General features: G+C 41.7%; 1 protein-coding gene across 7 annotated transcripts in view; it reads left to right on the top strand.

Moving 5' to 3' along the window:
• The window catches only part of LOC143299475 (phospholipid-transporting ATPase ABCA3-like), an 80343-nt gene that overhangs the window by 2228 nt on the left and 59184 nt on the right, over nucleotides 1–18931 (top strand). For 2 of the 7 annotated variants that reach the window (XM_076612699.1, XM_076612704.1), the window contains exons 2-5: nucleotides 963–1129; nucleotides 2098–3938; nucleotides 6111–6291; nucleotides 12271–12501. In XM_076612699.1, the coding sequence (XP_076468814.1) occupies nucleotides 3648–3938; nucleotides 6111–6291; nucleotides 12271–12501 (703 nt within the window). In that variant the 5' untranslated portion in view covers nucleotides 963–1129; nucleotides 2098–3647. Of the gene's footprint in view, nucleotides 1–962; nucleotides 1130–1817; nucleotides 3939–6110; nucleotides 6292–12270; nucleotides 12502–18931 lie in introns of those variants that run through there. The other 5 variants (XM_076612702.1, XM_076612703.1, XM_076612700.1 and 2 more) reach the window with 5 other exon arrangements.

Below are 18931 nucleotides of genomic sequence, written 5' to 3' on the forward strand. Positions count from 1 at the left end.
CACACACACACACATATATATATATATATATATATATATATATATATATATATGGTTGCACGAGGCGCATGGGGCGCTCCAGTGAACATTTATTTTTCTTATATGGATGTTCAGGTGGGCGGAGCTCAGTTAGATGAGTGCTCTCTGACACAACTTGTTTGACATTGAACCTGTTTGGCAGTTCGGCTTACAGCCCTAGAGAACTTTATTGGCTCTGCTCTGAGACCCTGTAGTGCTCAGGTGAGAGTGGAAAAAAAGTACTTAGAATATTTCTGGTGTTTATTTTAATTCATTGTTATAGCGTCAGTGGAGTAATTTGGACAAGTCACAAAGTGTATTTGTATGTGCATTTGATAGTCATTTTGCTGCTTGGTCTTGAAAAAAACAACTTGATGTTATTATATTATCATACTGTTTCTAAACTTTGCAGTAAGATTCCTTTTTGTCAAAGTGTTTGTAATGTCATTGCTACTGTGACAGGGAGAAAAGAATATTTTGCTTACACTCGATTTTACATAATCTTTGTATCATTATTAGAATGATTTCCACTGAGGCAACGTGGCGATTGCCTTGAGATGGCCTTAGTGGTCTGTGAGGCTCTAAGCACCATAATTTGATTTGATTTGATTCTTCATAACGCTGGAATAATGGAATATAAATTTGTAATATGTAATTACTAGAGCTTGCTTGGAAAACATATATGATTGGAGTGGAAAGATAGAAAGAGGCTAAAAGATATTACTATGATGAAGATGACAGCTAAGGAATTATGAATTTATAACTGGTAAATTAATGCTGAGGATGATGGGTGACTGAACATAGGGAAGTTGTACAGGGCACCCACGCACCCGCTCAGACACATGCGACTGACAGGACTAACAGTCAAGACATGACAATACGGAGACAAGCATAAACACATACATTAGCAAAGATGAACAAAGTACTTTTAATTTCATTCAAAGATCCTCAGCTTGTGGGTTGGCACTGGTCTGTGACCCAGCTGCAACAGCAGCAGCAGTAGCAGCAACTGTTGGTGGTGCCAGCATCGAGGGCAGCCAAGCTGTGAAGGCACTGAGGAGCAGCCTGTGTCTGGAACTGAGGACTGGAGTGAAACGGACTCTTGGACTAAGTATTCCCCTTATGTGTTGTGCAGTGTGTTGTGTGTTGTTGCCCTTCAACCATAGTTAGTATGAGTGCATGAGTGAATGTGTGAATTTTTTTAAATATAGTGGGTTTTTTTGTATATAAATATTTGCAAAGATATCCGTCTCCTGTGTGATTGTTATGCACGTGAACATGGCTGACTGAGATGAGTGAGATGTGAAATTTTCTGACCATATCAACGGGTTTGAATGGATGTCTTTACAAATGGTCATTGTTTACTATTTAAAGTCAGTATACGGACTTGCCTCATGTTCCACTTTATAGCTATGAAAACTATTTATTTATTTATTTATTTATTCATGAATATTTGTTTCTTTATTCATTCAATCATTTATTTGATGTATTTGTTTATTAATTAATTTATTCATTGGTTTATCACAGTTGACATAATGGCAACTCAGTAATTCAGCAGTATAGATGGAAATGAAGTGTTTACTCATGTGATACTGACATTTTTTCATGGTTCAATTCCCTGTTACAAAAGTCCTCCTTTTCCATCTTCCAGAACGGAACCATCTGTAAGCAGTTTTAGACTAGTTATTTCTCAATTTACTTATATGAGAACATACCCCAGAGCTCTCAATTTTTTCTGCAAATGTGTGTGTGTTGGGGGGCGGAGGGGTTGGGGAAGAGGGGGAGCACGGTATGTTAGCTCAAGTGTTCCCCTGTTTGTGTGTGTGTGCTTGTGTTTCCATTTCAGATGTTCCATCAACAAAAGAATTGGCACTGAAAAATAACCACTGTTGATCAGCAATTAGCTTTGACTGAGTGGTTTGCTGCCAACAGAAAAACATCTGATAACAGCTGTGCCGTTTTGTTTATATGAATTAATGTATCTGAGTTTCATGTCTGAAACAGTCTGTATTGTGCTAGTGCTGTTTCGGTGCCAGCGTCTTTCAGCCACACTCAACTTTCAGCTTGTGTATGTAACAGACTGCACCCTGGCTGGGACCGCGAATGGGTATCTTTGTGGCATGCATCATTTCCTCTGACGTTTGTGCCTTCATCTGAGGTAAACTGCAGTATTGGTGCCCTTCAGTGGTGCCTGTGAGAGTGCAGATTGTTACACGTGTGTGTGTGTGTGTGTGTGTGTGTGTGCAAGTGAGTGCATACGCTTTTTTAACTAAAAAAAATTGTCACATAGGCCTATACATTTTTTCACACATACCTTGGGTCAGCTCTCAAAGCCTGATAGCACGTTTCTGCATGCTTTATTTGTTTATTTTTATAAGAGCAATGTGGTGTAGTGTTTAATGTGCAAGCCACTGGTTTTTAACAATGTCAAAATGGTAGTATATAAACAATGTTTAATATTCTTTTCAGTCACAGCAGAAGTGTGTATCCTTGATTTTGCACCCAGAAGATACAATTTCCCACATATATTTCTGATAGATGGGGCTTATTCAAAAAGTGAGTGGTTTTTTTTGCATAATCTCATTTGTTTTAAAGATAAAGAAAAACGGTGGTTGTTGTGTTCACACAGCTCAAGATCTAAGGTAAACTGAACTTGACAAATATATTCTTGAATGCATTTTAATCAAGGTTTCCAACAAAAACATCATTGTGAAAGTTGAGCTTTCAAGCTGGCATCAAACTATTGCATTGTTACTAAGTTATGTCATTACCTTACACACAACATTGCAGTGCCATCATTGAAAGTAATTCCCAAATTCGATATTTATTTCAGCCACATGTGAAAGGAGTTACTTTGTGAACATGGTGCGCTACAATATATGAATTGACAACTGGATGGTAGCAGAAAACGATAGTGGGAAATTGTCCTTCAGTCAGTGAAGATTTTACAAAGTGTAAGAGAAAAACAACAACACACCATTAATTAAACCCAGAACAAAGAGAAGAGAGAAAGAAGTGAAACAAAGATTTGGATCTAAAATCTTTGTGGATATCCTTTTGGGAACATCACATTTCCTTCTGATCCTGATACTTTTTTTGTTGTTGACATCTCAGTGCACAAAGGTGTATGTAAATTGTTTCGTACATGTAATTTTTTATGTAACAAGTCCTCATTTGAACATGAAGGACGGATGTTTTTTTCACTGCGCCATCACTTGCATTGTTTCAGTAGCATTACTTCTACATTCCAAGTCCCTCATACTCATCTATACCCAGGTTAGTCCAGTCTCAGGGAACTGCGTGTGTCAGGCCACAATTAGGCCTCACACTAGATGAGACTCAGCTTTGGTGTCGAGTCATTTTGGTGGTGTTCAGTAGTGCTTCTTCTGATTAAACATACACAGGACACCACCTTCTAAGCCCTATACTGACAACAATAATTGCAGAGAAACCTGAAGTGTCACCATAGGTGTTGACTGTCCGGCTTGGATTCCTAATTTACATTTATTCTTCTCATTCTGAAAAAAACAAACCTGTGTTGTCAGTACGTGTGCAGGCAGGTACACACCCACACCCATCCACACACACACACACACACACACACACACACGGTATTCACAAACACAGACATGTACATTTGGATGCGTTTTTCACTCACGGGTGTACACCTGACTTCAATAATGAACAGCTTCACACAGCTGCTCTGGGACACCAACAGAAGCCAGTCCAACATGGAGCGGCGGTCTGTGAAGAAACCTAAACCATCAGCACGGGCGTCAGCTGGCCGGCCGGGGTTCCTGGCCCAGGTGGGACTGCTGCTCTGGAAGAACTTGCTGCTGCAGCGCCGCAAATTCTGTGTCACTGTTGCTGAGATCCTGCTTCCATTGTTTGGGGTCTTCATCATGGTTTCTCTTGGACAGGTGTGGTGGTGTGGGTGTTGTGTGTGTTTTGGGAGTGTGTTTGCTTGTGTGTGTTGTGTGCGTATCTGTATTTTAGGTGTGTTTGTATGTATGTGTGTGTGTGCATCACTGAGATATATATACATCTGGAGGGAGTGCAGAAGCGCCACTGATAAGAAAAATGTGGTGGACAGGAAGTTGCCATTCGGCCTTCTTGGACTGCTGTCCCCCGGCACAGAAACACCACATGTTCTGTACGCATCAACACGGTGTGCTGTTGTGTATTCGGCTGTACAAACAAGATTTTTGCTTAACTGCAAATGACGAATAGAAAGACTTTTCATAAAAGAGTATATTTTGTTGTTCATCACTCATTTTCTACTTCCAACGCAAGGTTTCTTTGTAATATACATAGCCTATAATTCAACTCTGCCGTCAGTTGTCTCTCTCAAGCTGCTCCTTTTTATGTGTATATGAATCACAGCTTTTGGTTTATTATCTATCTGTCTGTCAATCTATCTATCCGTCTTGTCTGTCTACTGATTTATTATTTTTATTGATATCAGTGCCTATAATTCAAGATGTACACGCTTAGTTTTATGACTTTACAACTGACCTTCGTTTTACCCTGAATAAGACATTATTACTTAAAACGTTCTGTCACAAATTGTGCTTTTTCTGTTTTCATGCATTTCCTCACTTATGTTTCATTGATAGGTGATTGGCAGTGTCTGTGGCACACACACACACACACACACACACACTGACACACACACACTGACACACACAACCACATGTACACGCACACACGCACGCACACACACACACACACACTCACTCACACTGACACGCGCACTCATGTCCAGATATACTGACAGACAACAGAGATAGGCAGGCAAACAGCGTATTTGAGACGGAGAGATTATGATCGTAACGTCTAGAACTTAATCCTTTCTCAGTGTCCTAATCTCATAGCATTTCAATGGATACAGTGGTCAGCTTGTGTAAAAAGAACACTGATACGGACTGTACATAAAACAAGTAGTGTTTGTATTGTAAGATCATCACGTTGTACTAGCCCAGTTCCTTTCTCTTCAGCCTTTCATTTTCATGTGGTTGAATATCTATTTTTTTCTAAAAGTTGTTCTGTTGTTTGTCAGATATCAAATATTAAATCTGTCTTTCTCTCTCAAATGCACATGGATGTAAAATTACTTTGCGTTTTTTTCACTGACTCTCTCTCTCTCTCTCTGTGTGTGTCTCACTTAGGGAGAATCACACGCGTGCGCGCACGCACACACATACACACACACACAAAATATGCTGGTGCGACAGACGGACAAAGACAGACTTATAAACAGATTTGCAGACAGAGGGAGAGAGGGGTGATATATCACTGCACACATGCCCAGCACACAGTACACACAACACACAAAGCAGTGTGCTTATTTCCCGCGAGCAGCCACAGGACAGCAGCTGAAGATGGCGTCCAGTTTCCGTGTGTTTTGCTGTGACCCATTGATCTATCATATATATGTCTGGTGTGCATGTATGTGTGTGTGTGTGTGTGTTAAAGCACATCATGCTGTCAGTAAAACAGCATTTTATGTGCAGCAACAAGGCAAAACATGTTGCTTATTGTCAAGCCTCTTGTGCACTTGAGATCAAATTGTATTGCTTTTAAACTTGCCAGGCAGCTCATGAATACACCGTGTAAAGGGAATGTATATAATCAGTGGCAGAGTTGTGTCCCTTGGGGCATCAGTGTTTGTACTTGAGGTTACAGATGCAGTGCCTCATTTCAAAGTTAGGACAGGACACCTGGTTTTGATGTGGAAGGATAAAGAAAAAACCCACATTTTAACTTGAAGAGGTCCATTAACGAAGACTTGTGCATGTATGCAGACTAATGCATGCATGAATGCTTGCATGCATCTGTGGTTTATGTAGGCCTTTGTCTGTGTCTTAGGTGACACCATCCTAATGCCAACTGTCCTAAAGCCCTCTTGGCCAAGAGAGTGGGGATGTAACTTGGGCAAGATACTCCACTATAATATAATCATAGATAAATATAGCCCAGATAGTTAAGACATCAGTTGCCTCGCCTGCTGTGATGATGGTCAGTGGGACTGTTTCTATATTGTTGAGAGTAAAGAGAGATGGTCACAAGAGGTGTGTGGGTGATGGGTCCAGTTGGTGAATGCCAAGGGTGTGACAACGCCCACTGTGTGGGATGCTGACATCTTGGGGCAAGACGCGGGTTTCATCTTTTTGAAGCCAGGTCAGCGCATGATGTACGCCCCCAACTCCACGCTTGTCAACCGCATCATGGCTCGAGTCAACACCTTACTCTTTGAAGATTTGCTTAGAAGTGGTATGTTGGTGTAGGTGTGTGTGTGTGTGTGTGTGTAGGTGGATGAGGAGGGAAGATTATCATGTCCACATGATCATGGTGAGTTCATAGGAATGAACCAAGACAACACTCATCAAAAAAAGAGTTTATACAGTGTACACATGGTCATGGTGAATTAATAGCAATGAAACAAGAGTTTATACTATATCCACATGATCCTGGCAAAATAATAGCAGAAAAACAAAATGGCTTCAAGCATGCCTTCTGATTTGTTGTCATGCTTTAAGATGATTTTGAACAATGCTGCAAGAATAATTTTCAAAAAGTCAAACAAACAAAACAAAAAAGATCATGTTACCCCACTTTTACACCAGTTTCATTGGTTATCCATCCAGTACAGAATTGGGTATAACATTGCCATTTTGGTGTCATATACTGTATCATGTCAAACCTATGCAAATCAGGCCTATCTGTTTGCTCTTCTTGGCCAAAATTTATTGTGACAACTCAGTGATACATCTCGCCATTAGACCGCCGTCTGCTAACCAATGAAAAGCTGTTTCCGGCAGGAGGTAAACAATCATTCCAATATATTTAACCAAACTGGGAGTATAATATGTACTCCCTATATTAATGATATTGGCTTATCACCACTTAAACACTTTGAAGGATCTCTCCCACCTTACTTATCTTCTGTCCTTTGTACTTACACCCCTTATTGTTCTCTCATCTGTTCAGTTGAAAAGTCCCCAAAACTTCTTCAAAGACATTTGGCCATAGGGATTTTCAGTATCAAGCACCTTCTGTCTGGGAATCTCTTCCTCTGGATCTCAGTCACTTCCCAATGCTGTCCTCTTTCAAAACAATTTTGAGAAACCACCTGTTCAAACAGGCCTTTGGGTGTGATGAAGCATAGTTGTTTGCAGTCTTCCTCCTCCCACCCACCCCACTATACCCTCTACACTGAAGTCCTCATTTTGTGTATGCCTGTGGGTGGGTGTTTACTGTGTGTGTGCTTGTGTAGGGCACGCACGTGTGTGCATGTGTGTTTGTTCATATCTACAACTTGTAGTTTTGTGTTGGTGTATATAGATATATATGTTTTTGTGTTTTTTTTATTGCGGAGATATGTGATTATGCACTGTTGTTTATATACCGTTTCATGTGAGGCCCTCGAAGCCTGAGTGGCAAATAAGAACAATGATTATTATTATCATTATCACTAATATTATTGTTATTATTGTATTATTATCATTGTTGTTCTTATGTCCGCATGGTCATGGTGAATTAATAAGAATGGAATAAAGGAATTTATACAATGTCCACATGATCATGGCAAAATAATAACAGAAAATACAACATCATTTACCATGTCCATGTGATCATGGCGAACTAATATCAGTGAACCAAAACTTGTAGTTTTGTGTTGGTGTTTCTAGATATACACTGAAGTCAGGTCAGGGTCATAGCCCTTGCTACTGGTACCATGTAACCCAGTACTACCTGCCGCATGTGAAGTCTCCCAACGACGGACCAGGCGGAGGAGAAAACCTTTCCCCAGCGATAACCACCGTGGAATCTGTCTGCTCTGCATCGCTGGCAAGATGTTCGCCCGCATCATACTGAACAGACTGGTTGACCATGTCTCCAACACAGTCATCCCTGAAGCACAGTGCGGCTTCTGCTCAGGCAGGGGAACATGTGACATGGTGTTTGCCGTACGTCAGATGCAAGAGAAGTGCCATGAGCAGAACAAGGAGCGTTCCACATGGTCTTTGTAGACCTGACTAAGGCCTTCGACACGGTGAACTGCCGTGGTCTGTGGAAGATCCTCCTAAAGTTCAGCTGCCCAGAGAGCCTAATCCAGCTGATTGCATCATTCCACGATGGCATGCAGGCGAGAGTACAGGAAAATACTGACATGTGGGATCCGTTCCCTGTGGTAAATGGAGTGAAGCAGGGCTGTATCCTGGCACCCACACTGTTCTCCATTCTATTCTCTGCCATGCTGATTGACACCTTCCAAGACTGTGACCGGGGTATCTACATTCAGTTTCGCACAGATGGCAAACTTTTCAACTTGCGGCGACTCCATGCCAGGTCCAGGGTGTTTGAAGCACTGTTGAGAGAGTTCCTCTTCGCTGATGACTGTGCGCTTGCTGCACACACCCATGAGGACATGCAGTTCATTACGGACAGGTTCTCAACTTCCTGCAGGCGCTTTGGACTCGCCATCAGCCTCAGCAAGACCAAGTCCATGTACCAACCAGCTAGCTCACAGAACACCAGTGCCTCCCCCCCACCTGCAATCAAGATCGATGACACAGAGATCGGTCAGTCAACAAGTTTTGCTACCTGGGCAGCACCCTATGCAACAACCGAGCCCTTGATGCAGAAGTGATGCTGGGCATTACCAAGGCCAGCTCCGCCTTTGGCAGATTCACCAACAGGCTGTGGAACAACAAAGGCATCAGGCTCAGCACCAAGATGAAAACCTACAGAGCTGTTGTGCTGAACACCTTGTTGTACTACTGTGAAACATGGATGACGTATCACTGTCAAATTCAACAACTTGAGCAGTTTCACCAGAGATGCCTACAAAAGATCCTCGGCATAAAGTGGCAAGACAGGGTCTCCAACTTCCAGGTCCTATAAAGGAGTGGCCTGCGCAGCATCGATAGCCTGCTGATCCAGTGCCAGCTACGCTGGACAGGACACGTTGTCCGCATGACAGACAGCAGGATCCCGAAGATGATTTTGTATGGCCAGCTGAAGGAAAGCCACCGTAAACTTGGAAGACCCTGCAAGCGCTTCAAGGAAACCTTGAAGACAAGCCTCAAAGCCTGTGACATAGACATCGCTTCCCGGGAAACTGATGCCCTTGACCGCTCTCGCTGGAGGATGCTGTGCTCTAGTGGCATAAAGATGTTTGAAAAGAAGAGAATGCTGGCCATTAAGGAGAAGCGTGAGCAAAGGAAACGGGTCTCAGCTTCTGGAGACTTTTTCCCTTGTAACACCTGTGGGAAGTGCTGTGCATCCAGAATCGGCCTCTTCTCCCATATGAGGACACACACTGACAAATAAGCCTGCCTGCCTACTCATCCGTCGGACCGACGTGAGACTCCATCATATTATAGATATACATATATGTTTTTTGTTTTTCATTGCAGAGGTATGTGATTATGCACTGTTGTTTATATATACTGTTTCATGTGAGGCCCTTGAAGCCTGCTGTGTCAAATAAGAAAAATAATTATTATTATCATTATCACTAATATTATTGTTATTGTATTATTATTGTTGTTATGTCCCCACAGTCATGGTAAATTAATAAGAATGGAATAAAGGAATTTATACCTTGTCCACATGATCATGGCAAAATAATAACAGAAAATACAACAGCATTTACCATGTCCATGTGGTCATGGCTAACTAATATCAATGAACCAAAACAGCATCTGTCAAGTTCACATGATTATGGTGAATTAATAACAAAGAAAGAAGAGTCTATACCATGTCCACATGATCATGATGAATTGTTATCAGTGAAACAAAAGAGTTTATACCTATTGCAAAACAGGCTTATCATCAAAACATACTGTATTGCAGAATGCAGAATTGAAATGAACTACTTGTAGTTCAAAGTAACTCATAGTAAGTGAGAGAATTCCACTGAGAAAAAATCATAATAATGATTATTGATGAAGCTCTTCCCCAGAAAATTATGTCAGCACATAAGGTAAAAAGTCTTAATCAAGATGTGCTTGATTAACAATTGACATAAGGTAAAAAGTCTTAATCAAGATGTGCTTGATTAACAATTGGTCTAGTGACTCTGCATTCCCAAAATAACAAAAACACTATCCTATATATGGTGACTCTTATGTTCCCAAAATAACAAAACTACTATTCCTTGTATGGGGCCTTGTGAACACAACCCGATACCTATTTCGTAAATAACACCAACTAAAAACTGATACACACACCACGACTAAAATATTCATGCAGGTGACATTAAGGAAATCAACCAGCAACTGAAACCTGCTATATAAAGGAATATTATCTGGATCCTAGCTTGGAAACCTTGTTTGGCACAACACCCTCACACCCACACACACCCACACACAGTCTTCATCATAACTCCATTTCTGTGCTGACATTCACTGACAAAAAGTCTCATTCCCGGATCTTTCCAAGTACAAGCAAAACTCTGTGTTTACACTGGAAGGTCACTAACCATGACACATTAACTATAAGCACAGTCTACGTCACTGTACGGAAATACAATGCACATAGCCAGTCTATAAACTATCAACTCTTATTAGCCTCAAGAAGTGATCTACAGCGCAAAGAGTAATTGTATATGAACCAGGGAATCTTGAGATGAAACTTGCTATTTCACTGACTAAAAATCCATTTATAATGAAATGAAGTTTTAACAATCTTTTCATAAATAGTATAGTTATTCCAGGACAAGTCATGTCACACACACACACACACACACAGAGAATCACTTTCCATTGAAGTCTCATAACTAGACTTTGAGCAAGTAAAAGAAATCTTGCGCAACAACATATGTAATAGAAATGAATGTAACTCAGCAGGAAGACTTGACAAAGTCAAAACGTTTTCTAAATGGCATGTCATAAAAATATTTTTTTTCGCCACAACAACAAAATCCAAAATTTAACCAAACAAGTTTGGGTAATGTCCTGTTTTAGCGTCCTAAATTATTGCACCTATTGATCTTTTGCACTTGTTTGTTTTCCTACGAACACCCAAACTGATTATAGCAGGGAAAAATATTCCTCCTTCAAGGCACCTGGATAGACGCACAATAACTGAGGGAAAGAAAAAAAAAAAAAAAAAAGCAAAGGGAGATAATTCGACCTTTCCATTAAGTTCAGTGCGGTATCAATTGTAGAAAAACGAACATTTAAGCTGCATGTAAGAGGTCAGTTTGTTGTCCTCTTATATTTTTGCGTGTGCATGTGTTAGTTTAGTTTCCTTTTTTGTGTGTAAGCAATTTTCGAGGTTTGGGTTTTGTTTTTTGCTTACAGAATAACGAATCTGGGGGAAGAATATCACCAAGTATGGGACTGCTCAAAAACTTTAAAAGAAGACTATGTGTATGTTTTCTCATTCCTCTACCACATGCACTTTGTGGCTGGGATATCAGAGCTCAAATATGAACTTTATTCTAAGAATATTTATATTTCATAGTTTCTAAAGAATACTCCGTGTCTGTCTCTCTCTTTCACACAAACACACACACACACACACACACACACACACACACACACAAAGTTTGTAAAACCAATGTCAAAGTTTGTAGGCAAGCAGAAGATTTTAGTAATGCAGGAAATGTGTCATTTGTATTCTTGGTTAAATGTACCAGAAGAACTATACATTGAATACTGTGTTCTTTTTGCATGTTTTTTTTCTTTCTTTTATTTTTATTTTTGACCTTTTGGAACAGGACAGTTTTGCATTTATCAAAAAGATTTGATAGAATTGAAGATTGGTGGACAGACAGTAGCAGCTCACTCCATATGGATGATGCCAGGAGAGAGGTATGTTTTCCATGTGGATCTAATCTTGCACAAAATAATTTTTACACTGGATGATTTTGTTGGTACAGTATTACAGTTTGCATCATCAGTAAGTGCAGGACTGAAAAAGACCTTGTGTAACTATGTGAGGTACCCATTTAGATATCTTTACTCCAGTTTCTGGAGAAGATGCATACAGTGTGTTCATGTTTCCTTAACCTAACAACTACTGAGACAAAGTATGAGATCTTTTACATGCATATTGGATCTTCCACATACATATATTCATGAAGGGAGATAGACTCATAGTTTGCCGCTCTTGTGGACCGAGAAATATTTAATGACTTGGGTGAGCTTGTTTGCTGTGTGGATCCTAAAAGTAAATGGCTCGTTAATCATGCATTTGTTACTTTCACTTCATCATGATGTTGTCTTCTCTGTTTTGCAGTGATTGTCATGGGTTTTGAATCTGAGGAAGACGTCATTCAGTTCTACCAACTGCTAGGAGAGGAGACTAAGGAGAAGTACCGCTTCACTGTCATTTTTGACATTGAGCCCTCAGCCAGTGCCTTGCCCCCCAACGTCAAGTATACCATACGACCGTGGTCAAAACATGAGTGGTACACATGGAGGGTATTTTCTTTCCGGCAAGGGCTGTCACCTGCTAAATACTTTAACAGTACGTTGTTTGTTGTATTGTGGTGGTGAGGTGAGACAGTTACCAGTTCTGAACAGTGTTTGTTTTCATGCATCAGCCAGCTTCCAGTATTTGCCCTCACACATTTTTGTTTGGTTAATTAGTATATCGGCACATTGAGAGATGAACAGTAGTAGTTAGAGAGATAACCAGTAGTTTGGGGAAAATGGTTGTTATAGTGTGTCACACCTTCTACACCTACCCGTACAACCCCTATCCCCACCACTACCACCCCTTTTAACAACTTGGCATCGCCGACAGGATCAGCAGGTGAGGTGTCTCTTAGCTTTAGCAGCACACAGCCCATTGCAGCCCAGCACAGCCCAGCACAGCCCGAGGATGACCATGCCTACTACCACAGCACAGCAGTCCCCCATGCAGTGGTGTGCAGCAACCACACTGCCAGTGTTCACTGGTGAGCCAGGCGAGACGTCGGCTGAGGACTTTGTCACTGAGGCGGAGAGGGTCCTGGCCGCATACCCCATGGGAGACGAGATGGCTGCATACTTCATCTACAGCCATCTGCAGGGAACCGCACGCAGGGAGCTGATGCTGTGGGACCTGGAGGACACCAACACCCCAGAGAAGGTGACTGGCATTCTGCTGGGGGTGTTCGGTGACGGACGGCGTGTCACCACACTACTGTCCATACTTTTCAGCAGGGTACAGCAGCTGGAGGAGTCCATCATGGACTACTCTCATGCTCTGCACAGCATGGAGAGAACCATCCAGATGAAGACGACTGGGGCCCTCACTGCTGATATGCTGAGGGACCACTTCATCAGTGGCCTCCGGAACGCCTTGTTGAAAAGGGAGCTGTGCCAGGTAGTGAGGCGAGAGCCTCAAACCACCTTCATCCAGGCGAGGGATGAAGCCCTGAGGCTGCTGAGAGAGCTGGAAGAGGACCAACAACAGCAACAGGCCAGGGAACAGATGGCACGACTGGGGGACAAACTGTTGTTGTTAGAGGGAAAAGTCAGGTCCATGCAGGGGCTAGTGTCAGGTCTAGTTGGTCAGAGAGATGAGGTTTTAGTTAAGACCAGGGCTGTGGGCAAAAAGAAAAAGAAGAAAGTTGGGAAAGGAAAAATCCAGTCAGCAGTGGGGAATAGGATTTCCCCAAACCACAACAAGGGTAAGGATTTTCCCAAAGTAAAGAGCAAGGTTTCCCACAATGAAATACACAGAGACTTCCACAATGGTCTCAAGGGGCGGGATCACAAACTGGAAGAAAGGATTTCAGATAAACTGATGAAGAGCCATTCAGTAGGTGACTGCAATGGTGATGATCAATGCCGAGATGAATGGGTGCTGCTGCCCATGCCACCTGATCCAGGGATTCCTGGTCAATGTTGGAAGAAGGAGAATGACGTAGACTGCCAAGCTGCAGTCAAGACTCCCAGACCATCACACAAATCAGTGTGCACTGGTTTGTGTGAGACTAGCACCAGGTTTCATCTGAAGCCTGAAATGCACATGTCTTGTGGCTCAAAAGGTGCTAGAATGTCGGCTCAAATGGATAGGAACTGGGATGGGAGACTGACAGGGTCAATACTCCCAAAATGTAGTGCTATGTACAAGACTAATGTGAACCACCTGTCAGTGAGTAGACTTGCTGCTGTAGCCTGCTAGTGGATCTGGTATTTTGCGTACAGGGTGGTGTTTTAGCTGGAATTTAGATGAAGTACGAGCAAACTGTCGATTTTTAAATGATTTTAGGAACTCGTGTGTGCTTTGTTTTACCGAAACCTGGTTTAGTGAGAAAGTGTCGAATGAATGTGTTGCAATTGATGGTTTTAACACTCCGTACAGAATGGACAGAGACTGCAAGAAAGTGGGGAAGAAAATGGGTGGTGGCGTGTGCCTGTATGTCAATGAGAAGTGGTGTGACAGTGCGAATGTGTGTGTGAAGAAGCAACTGTGTACACAGGAACTTGAACTCATATCAGTGTCGCTGAGGCCTCGATACCTGCCACGTGAGTTCGGCCGTATTTTCTTGACTGTTGTGTACGCCCCAGTCTTTGACCAGGCATCTGCTGCACGTGCAGGAAGGACGATCGCAGGTGTTGTTCGCGATCTTCAACTCATCTCTGCCGACGCCCCGTGTTTTATTGTTGGAGATTTTAATCACTGTGATTTAAAGAAAGCCTTACCTTCTTTTAAACAATATGTTACCTGCCGGACCAGACTGGACAAGACAATCGATTTGTGTTATGGGAACATTCCTAATGCCTACAAATCTGTTCCCCTTGCACCAGTGGGTGTATCTGATCATGATGTTGTTCAGTTAATCCCAGCCTACAGACCAAAGATACAGACAGAGCCGATTGTGAAAAAGAGTGTGAAAGTTTGGACGTCAGAGTGTGGATGAACTGAGAGGATGTTTTGATTGTACTGATTGGAGTGTGTTGACTGACCCATGTGAGAATGTTCATGAAGCAGCTGATGTTGTTACATCTTACATCAGTTTCTGTGAAGACATGATAATTCCGACAAAAATAATTAAACTTTTCCCCAACAACAAACCATGGATCTCAAAGTCTCTCAAAACAATTTTAAACGAGAAAAAGGTAGCGTTTCAGTCAGGGAACAAGAAGGATAGGAAATTGATACAAAAGAAGCTTAGAGGTGAATTACGAAGGGGACAGAGGGAATTCAAGTCAAAAGTAGAGCAACAGTTTCAGACAGGAAAAATGGCAGATGCATGGGATGGGTTAAAAATTATCACTGGAGAAACGAAAAGGAAAACAGTAGCTTGTAAAATGGAAAAGGATGAACAGATTGATTTTTCAAATAAACTGAATGATTTCTACTGTCGCTTTGAAAGGAATGATCTGGGAAGGGAACTGGATAGTATTATCTCACAGTTGCAGGAAAAGATCAAAGATAGGAACACAGGTGAAGACTTTGAGATCGATGCAAAAGTTGTTGAATCTTTATTTTTAAAACTGAATGTCACGAAGGCAATTGGCCCCGACAATATCTGCGGAAGATTACTGAAAATATGTGCTTCCCAGTTGTGTGACGTGTTCTGCAAAATTTTCAACTGGTCTCTGAAAGACTGCTCTGTCCCCAGCATCTGGAAAAAATCTACTATCTGTCCTATCCCCAAGAAAAAGAACCCAGCCGCACTAAATGATTACCGTCCTGTTGCCCTGACTTCAGTAGTGATGAAATGCTTTGAAAAAATTATTCTCCGACATCTTCTTTCTTTCACTGAACAGCAGCTTGACTCTCTTCAGTTTGCTTATAAAGCACACAGAAGTACTGACGATGCTATCCTAACTCTCCTTCATAATGCTTTCCTTCATTTGAATAACACAGGATCTTTCGTTCGTATCCTTTTTGTTGACTTCTCTTCTGCTTTTAACACAATACAACCTCATCTCCTTGCCCTCAAACTGCTAGGCATAGATGTTGATCCGAAGCTTACTCTTTGGATAGTAAGTTTTCTTCTCAATAGAACTCAGTCCGTCCGCTTTCATTCTGCCCACTCTTCTCTAAAATCTACTTCTACTGGTGCACCCCAAGGTACAGTGCTGTCCCCTGTTCTTTTTACACTGTACACAAATGACTGCAGAGGCACGGAGGAAACTCTTGTCATAAAATATTCTGATGATTCAGCAATTGAAGATCTGTCCAACTCTGATGCTATTTATTTCAGTGAAATTAAAAAGTTCTGTTCCTGGTGTGAGAAAAACTATCTGGATCTCAACGTATTGAAAACAAAAGAAATGTTAATAGATTTTCGGAAAGACCCCTTGCCTGTAGCTGACCTTGTTATTGATGGTCAAACAGTGGAGAGGGTCAATGAATATAGATATTTAGGGACCATCTTAGACAATAAGCTGACTTTTGACAGAAATGTTGATTCCATTCATAAGAAATGTCAATCTAGAATTTTTTGTTTACAGAAGCTTAGAAATGTTGGTATAAATTCAAATATTCTTCAAAGTTATTATCGATGTTGTATCGAGTCCGTGCTTACAGTTTCATTTATGTGCTGGTATGGAAGTTTGGGAGTGAGGAGTAAGCGTGTTTTGAACGATGTCATGAGTGTATGCAGTAAAATTGTGGGAGTGAAACAAGCTAGTATGCAAGAGCTGTATGAAAGTCGAGTGGTTAAAAAAAGCAGGCAGATAGCAACTGACGACACCCATATTTTAGCAAAGTATTATGAGCTGTTGCCATCAGGACAACGCTACAGAACTTTTAAGTTGAAATCCAGAGCTCTGAAGACTTTTATTCCACGTTCAATCCACCTTTTAAATTCTTGAGAACTGTGTGTGTGTGTGTGTGTGTGTGTGTGCGCGCACGCACTCTCATGTGATACGTGTGAAAGTCCGTGCATGATAGGCTGTACCTTGTTCTAGTTGTGGTGTGTGTGTGTATGTGTGTGTGTGTGTGTGTGTGTGTGTGTGTGTGTGTTTACTGAGCTTAAAACGTGACAATTGGTTATAATGAATGTGCAATATGTAGGAAGAATAATGTGCAATATGCAGGATGAATGTACATTGAATAGTTTAATAATTACGATGTAATAATTAATTGCAATGTTTTAAAAAGTGAATATGTGAAATGCTTTTATTTCAGAACATATGTTTATTACTCTTGTTTAATCAAGTTATCCACGTGTGTGGGGTGTGTGTGTGTGTGGGGGGGGGGGGGGGGGGGGGGGGAAGAGGTGCGGGTGTGTGCTGATTATCTGGTTGTGGTTTTCCACAATTCATCTTTATTCTTATCTTATCTATTATAATCAATGTGCAGTATAGTAGGTATGTTTATAATTATATTCAAATAATGTTTCTTAATTCTTTGTTTTTACATTAAGAATACTAGTTATTACCTGCAGTGTGTGGATGTATGTATGAAATGATGTATGTGATACTTTTTTACATTTGTATCTTCGTAATATTTGTAGGAGCTGTTGTTGGCTTTTACAGTTATGGTCCCCATGTTGTTTACTTGTCTATGTTGTGATAATGCACCTGACCAAATTTCTCCAGTTGGAGATAATAAAGTTATTCTTATCTTATCTTATCTTAAGTTTAATGCTGCTTTTCATGTTTTATGGTTATTCAGTCTGTTGAAGTTACAATTTCTATACTGGCCTTTCCTGTTTGAAGGTTTTTAGGTATTGCTTTTTTTTGTTGCTGACAATGTTCTGCATTTATTTGCAATATGTAAGGGTGACATACATCAGATAATGTATGATGACAGGGATTCCTGTAAGATCCTTATGTATTAATGTTTTGCTAATACTCTTCGTTGGAGAATTTGTCTCACCATTTGCATGAAGCAATTGATTGGTATGCAATCTGCAGCAATGAGGACATTGCTTTCAAAAGCAAGGGGTGGATGTTATAGTGTGTCAGGCACCTATGGTGGAAGTGTGGGATTTTCTCAGACACACTGTTCACTGATGGATCCCTCCTTCCTACCTCCCTACTCTTCTCCCCTCCCCCCCCACACACATTCCATGGCATCTATCCCCACCAACACCCCTCCCCATACCCTCTCTCCCTTCTCCCCCCCCCCTTCCCTTGGCCAAGTGCAGAGGGAGCAAGTTATCAAGAAATACTAAGTAAAGATGGTATCTCCTCTGACCATTCTCTTCCTATACACTCCCCTGCCCTTTTCCCTTTTCTCTTCCATCACCTTCAACCCCGCCTCCCCCCCCCACCCCCTCCTTACCCCCCATGTCGATCTCTGGCAGGATGGCATCTGCCTCAATCGTCAATGGTCACCACATGGTGTGGTGTGTTTATCATGAGCTGTTTAGAACAGAATCAGGGCTGGGCGATCTTTCCTCCTCCTTCCCTTCCTCTTTTCATCACCCCCCCCTCCCCTCCCCTTCTCCTTGACAATGCTGGGTTCTGTGAGAAAGGTGCTGATGTGCAAGTCTAGCACTGTTGGTCCCAGATTGGTCTGTTAACTTCAGCCAATTGGAAACGTTCTGGGTCGGAAGATAGTTTGCATACAGCGCCAGCTTGTGAAGAGGATAAAATGAATAGGCAAGTGGGGTTTCTTTCTTTTCCTTCCTTGAAGCAGGCCAGGAGAGCCAGACGGTCAAGACAGTACCATGGGGGCTGTGTGCTGTTAAGTTAGAGAAATAAACACCTCAATTCATCTTTCTAAAAGACCCTGCTGTGGTACGAGGAGAGAGTGGATTGTGCACCTGTCCTCTTGCTGTTATCCTACTCAACCCCTACCCCCACCACTACTCTACCCCTTTTAACATGGTTAATGTTGGGAAGATACGGGTTTGAACCCATCAGAAGCACATCTCTCTTTTTTTGCTCATGGCTAGCTCCTACTCAGAGTTGTTAGCTCTGTGCTCACATGGGAAGATTGGGTCCATACAGTTGAGTATTTTCAACTTGATGGATGTGTCATGAGGAGTGTAACTCAGATT

This window comes from Babylonia areolata, chromosome 25 (genome assembly GCF_041734735.1).
Source record: "Babylonia areolata isolate BAREFJ2019XMU chromosome 25, ASM4173473v1, whole genome shotgun sequence".
NCBI classification, from domain to species: Eukaryota; Metazoa; Mollusca; class Gastropoda; order Neogastropoda; family Buccinidae; genus Babylonia; species Babylonia areolata.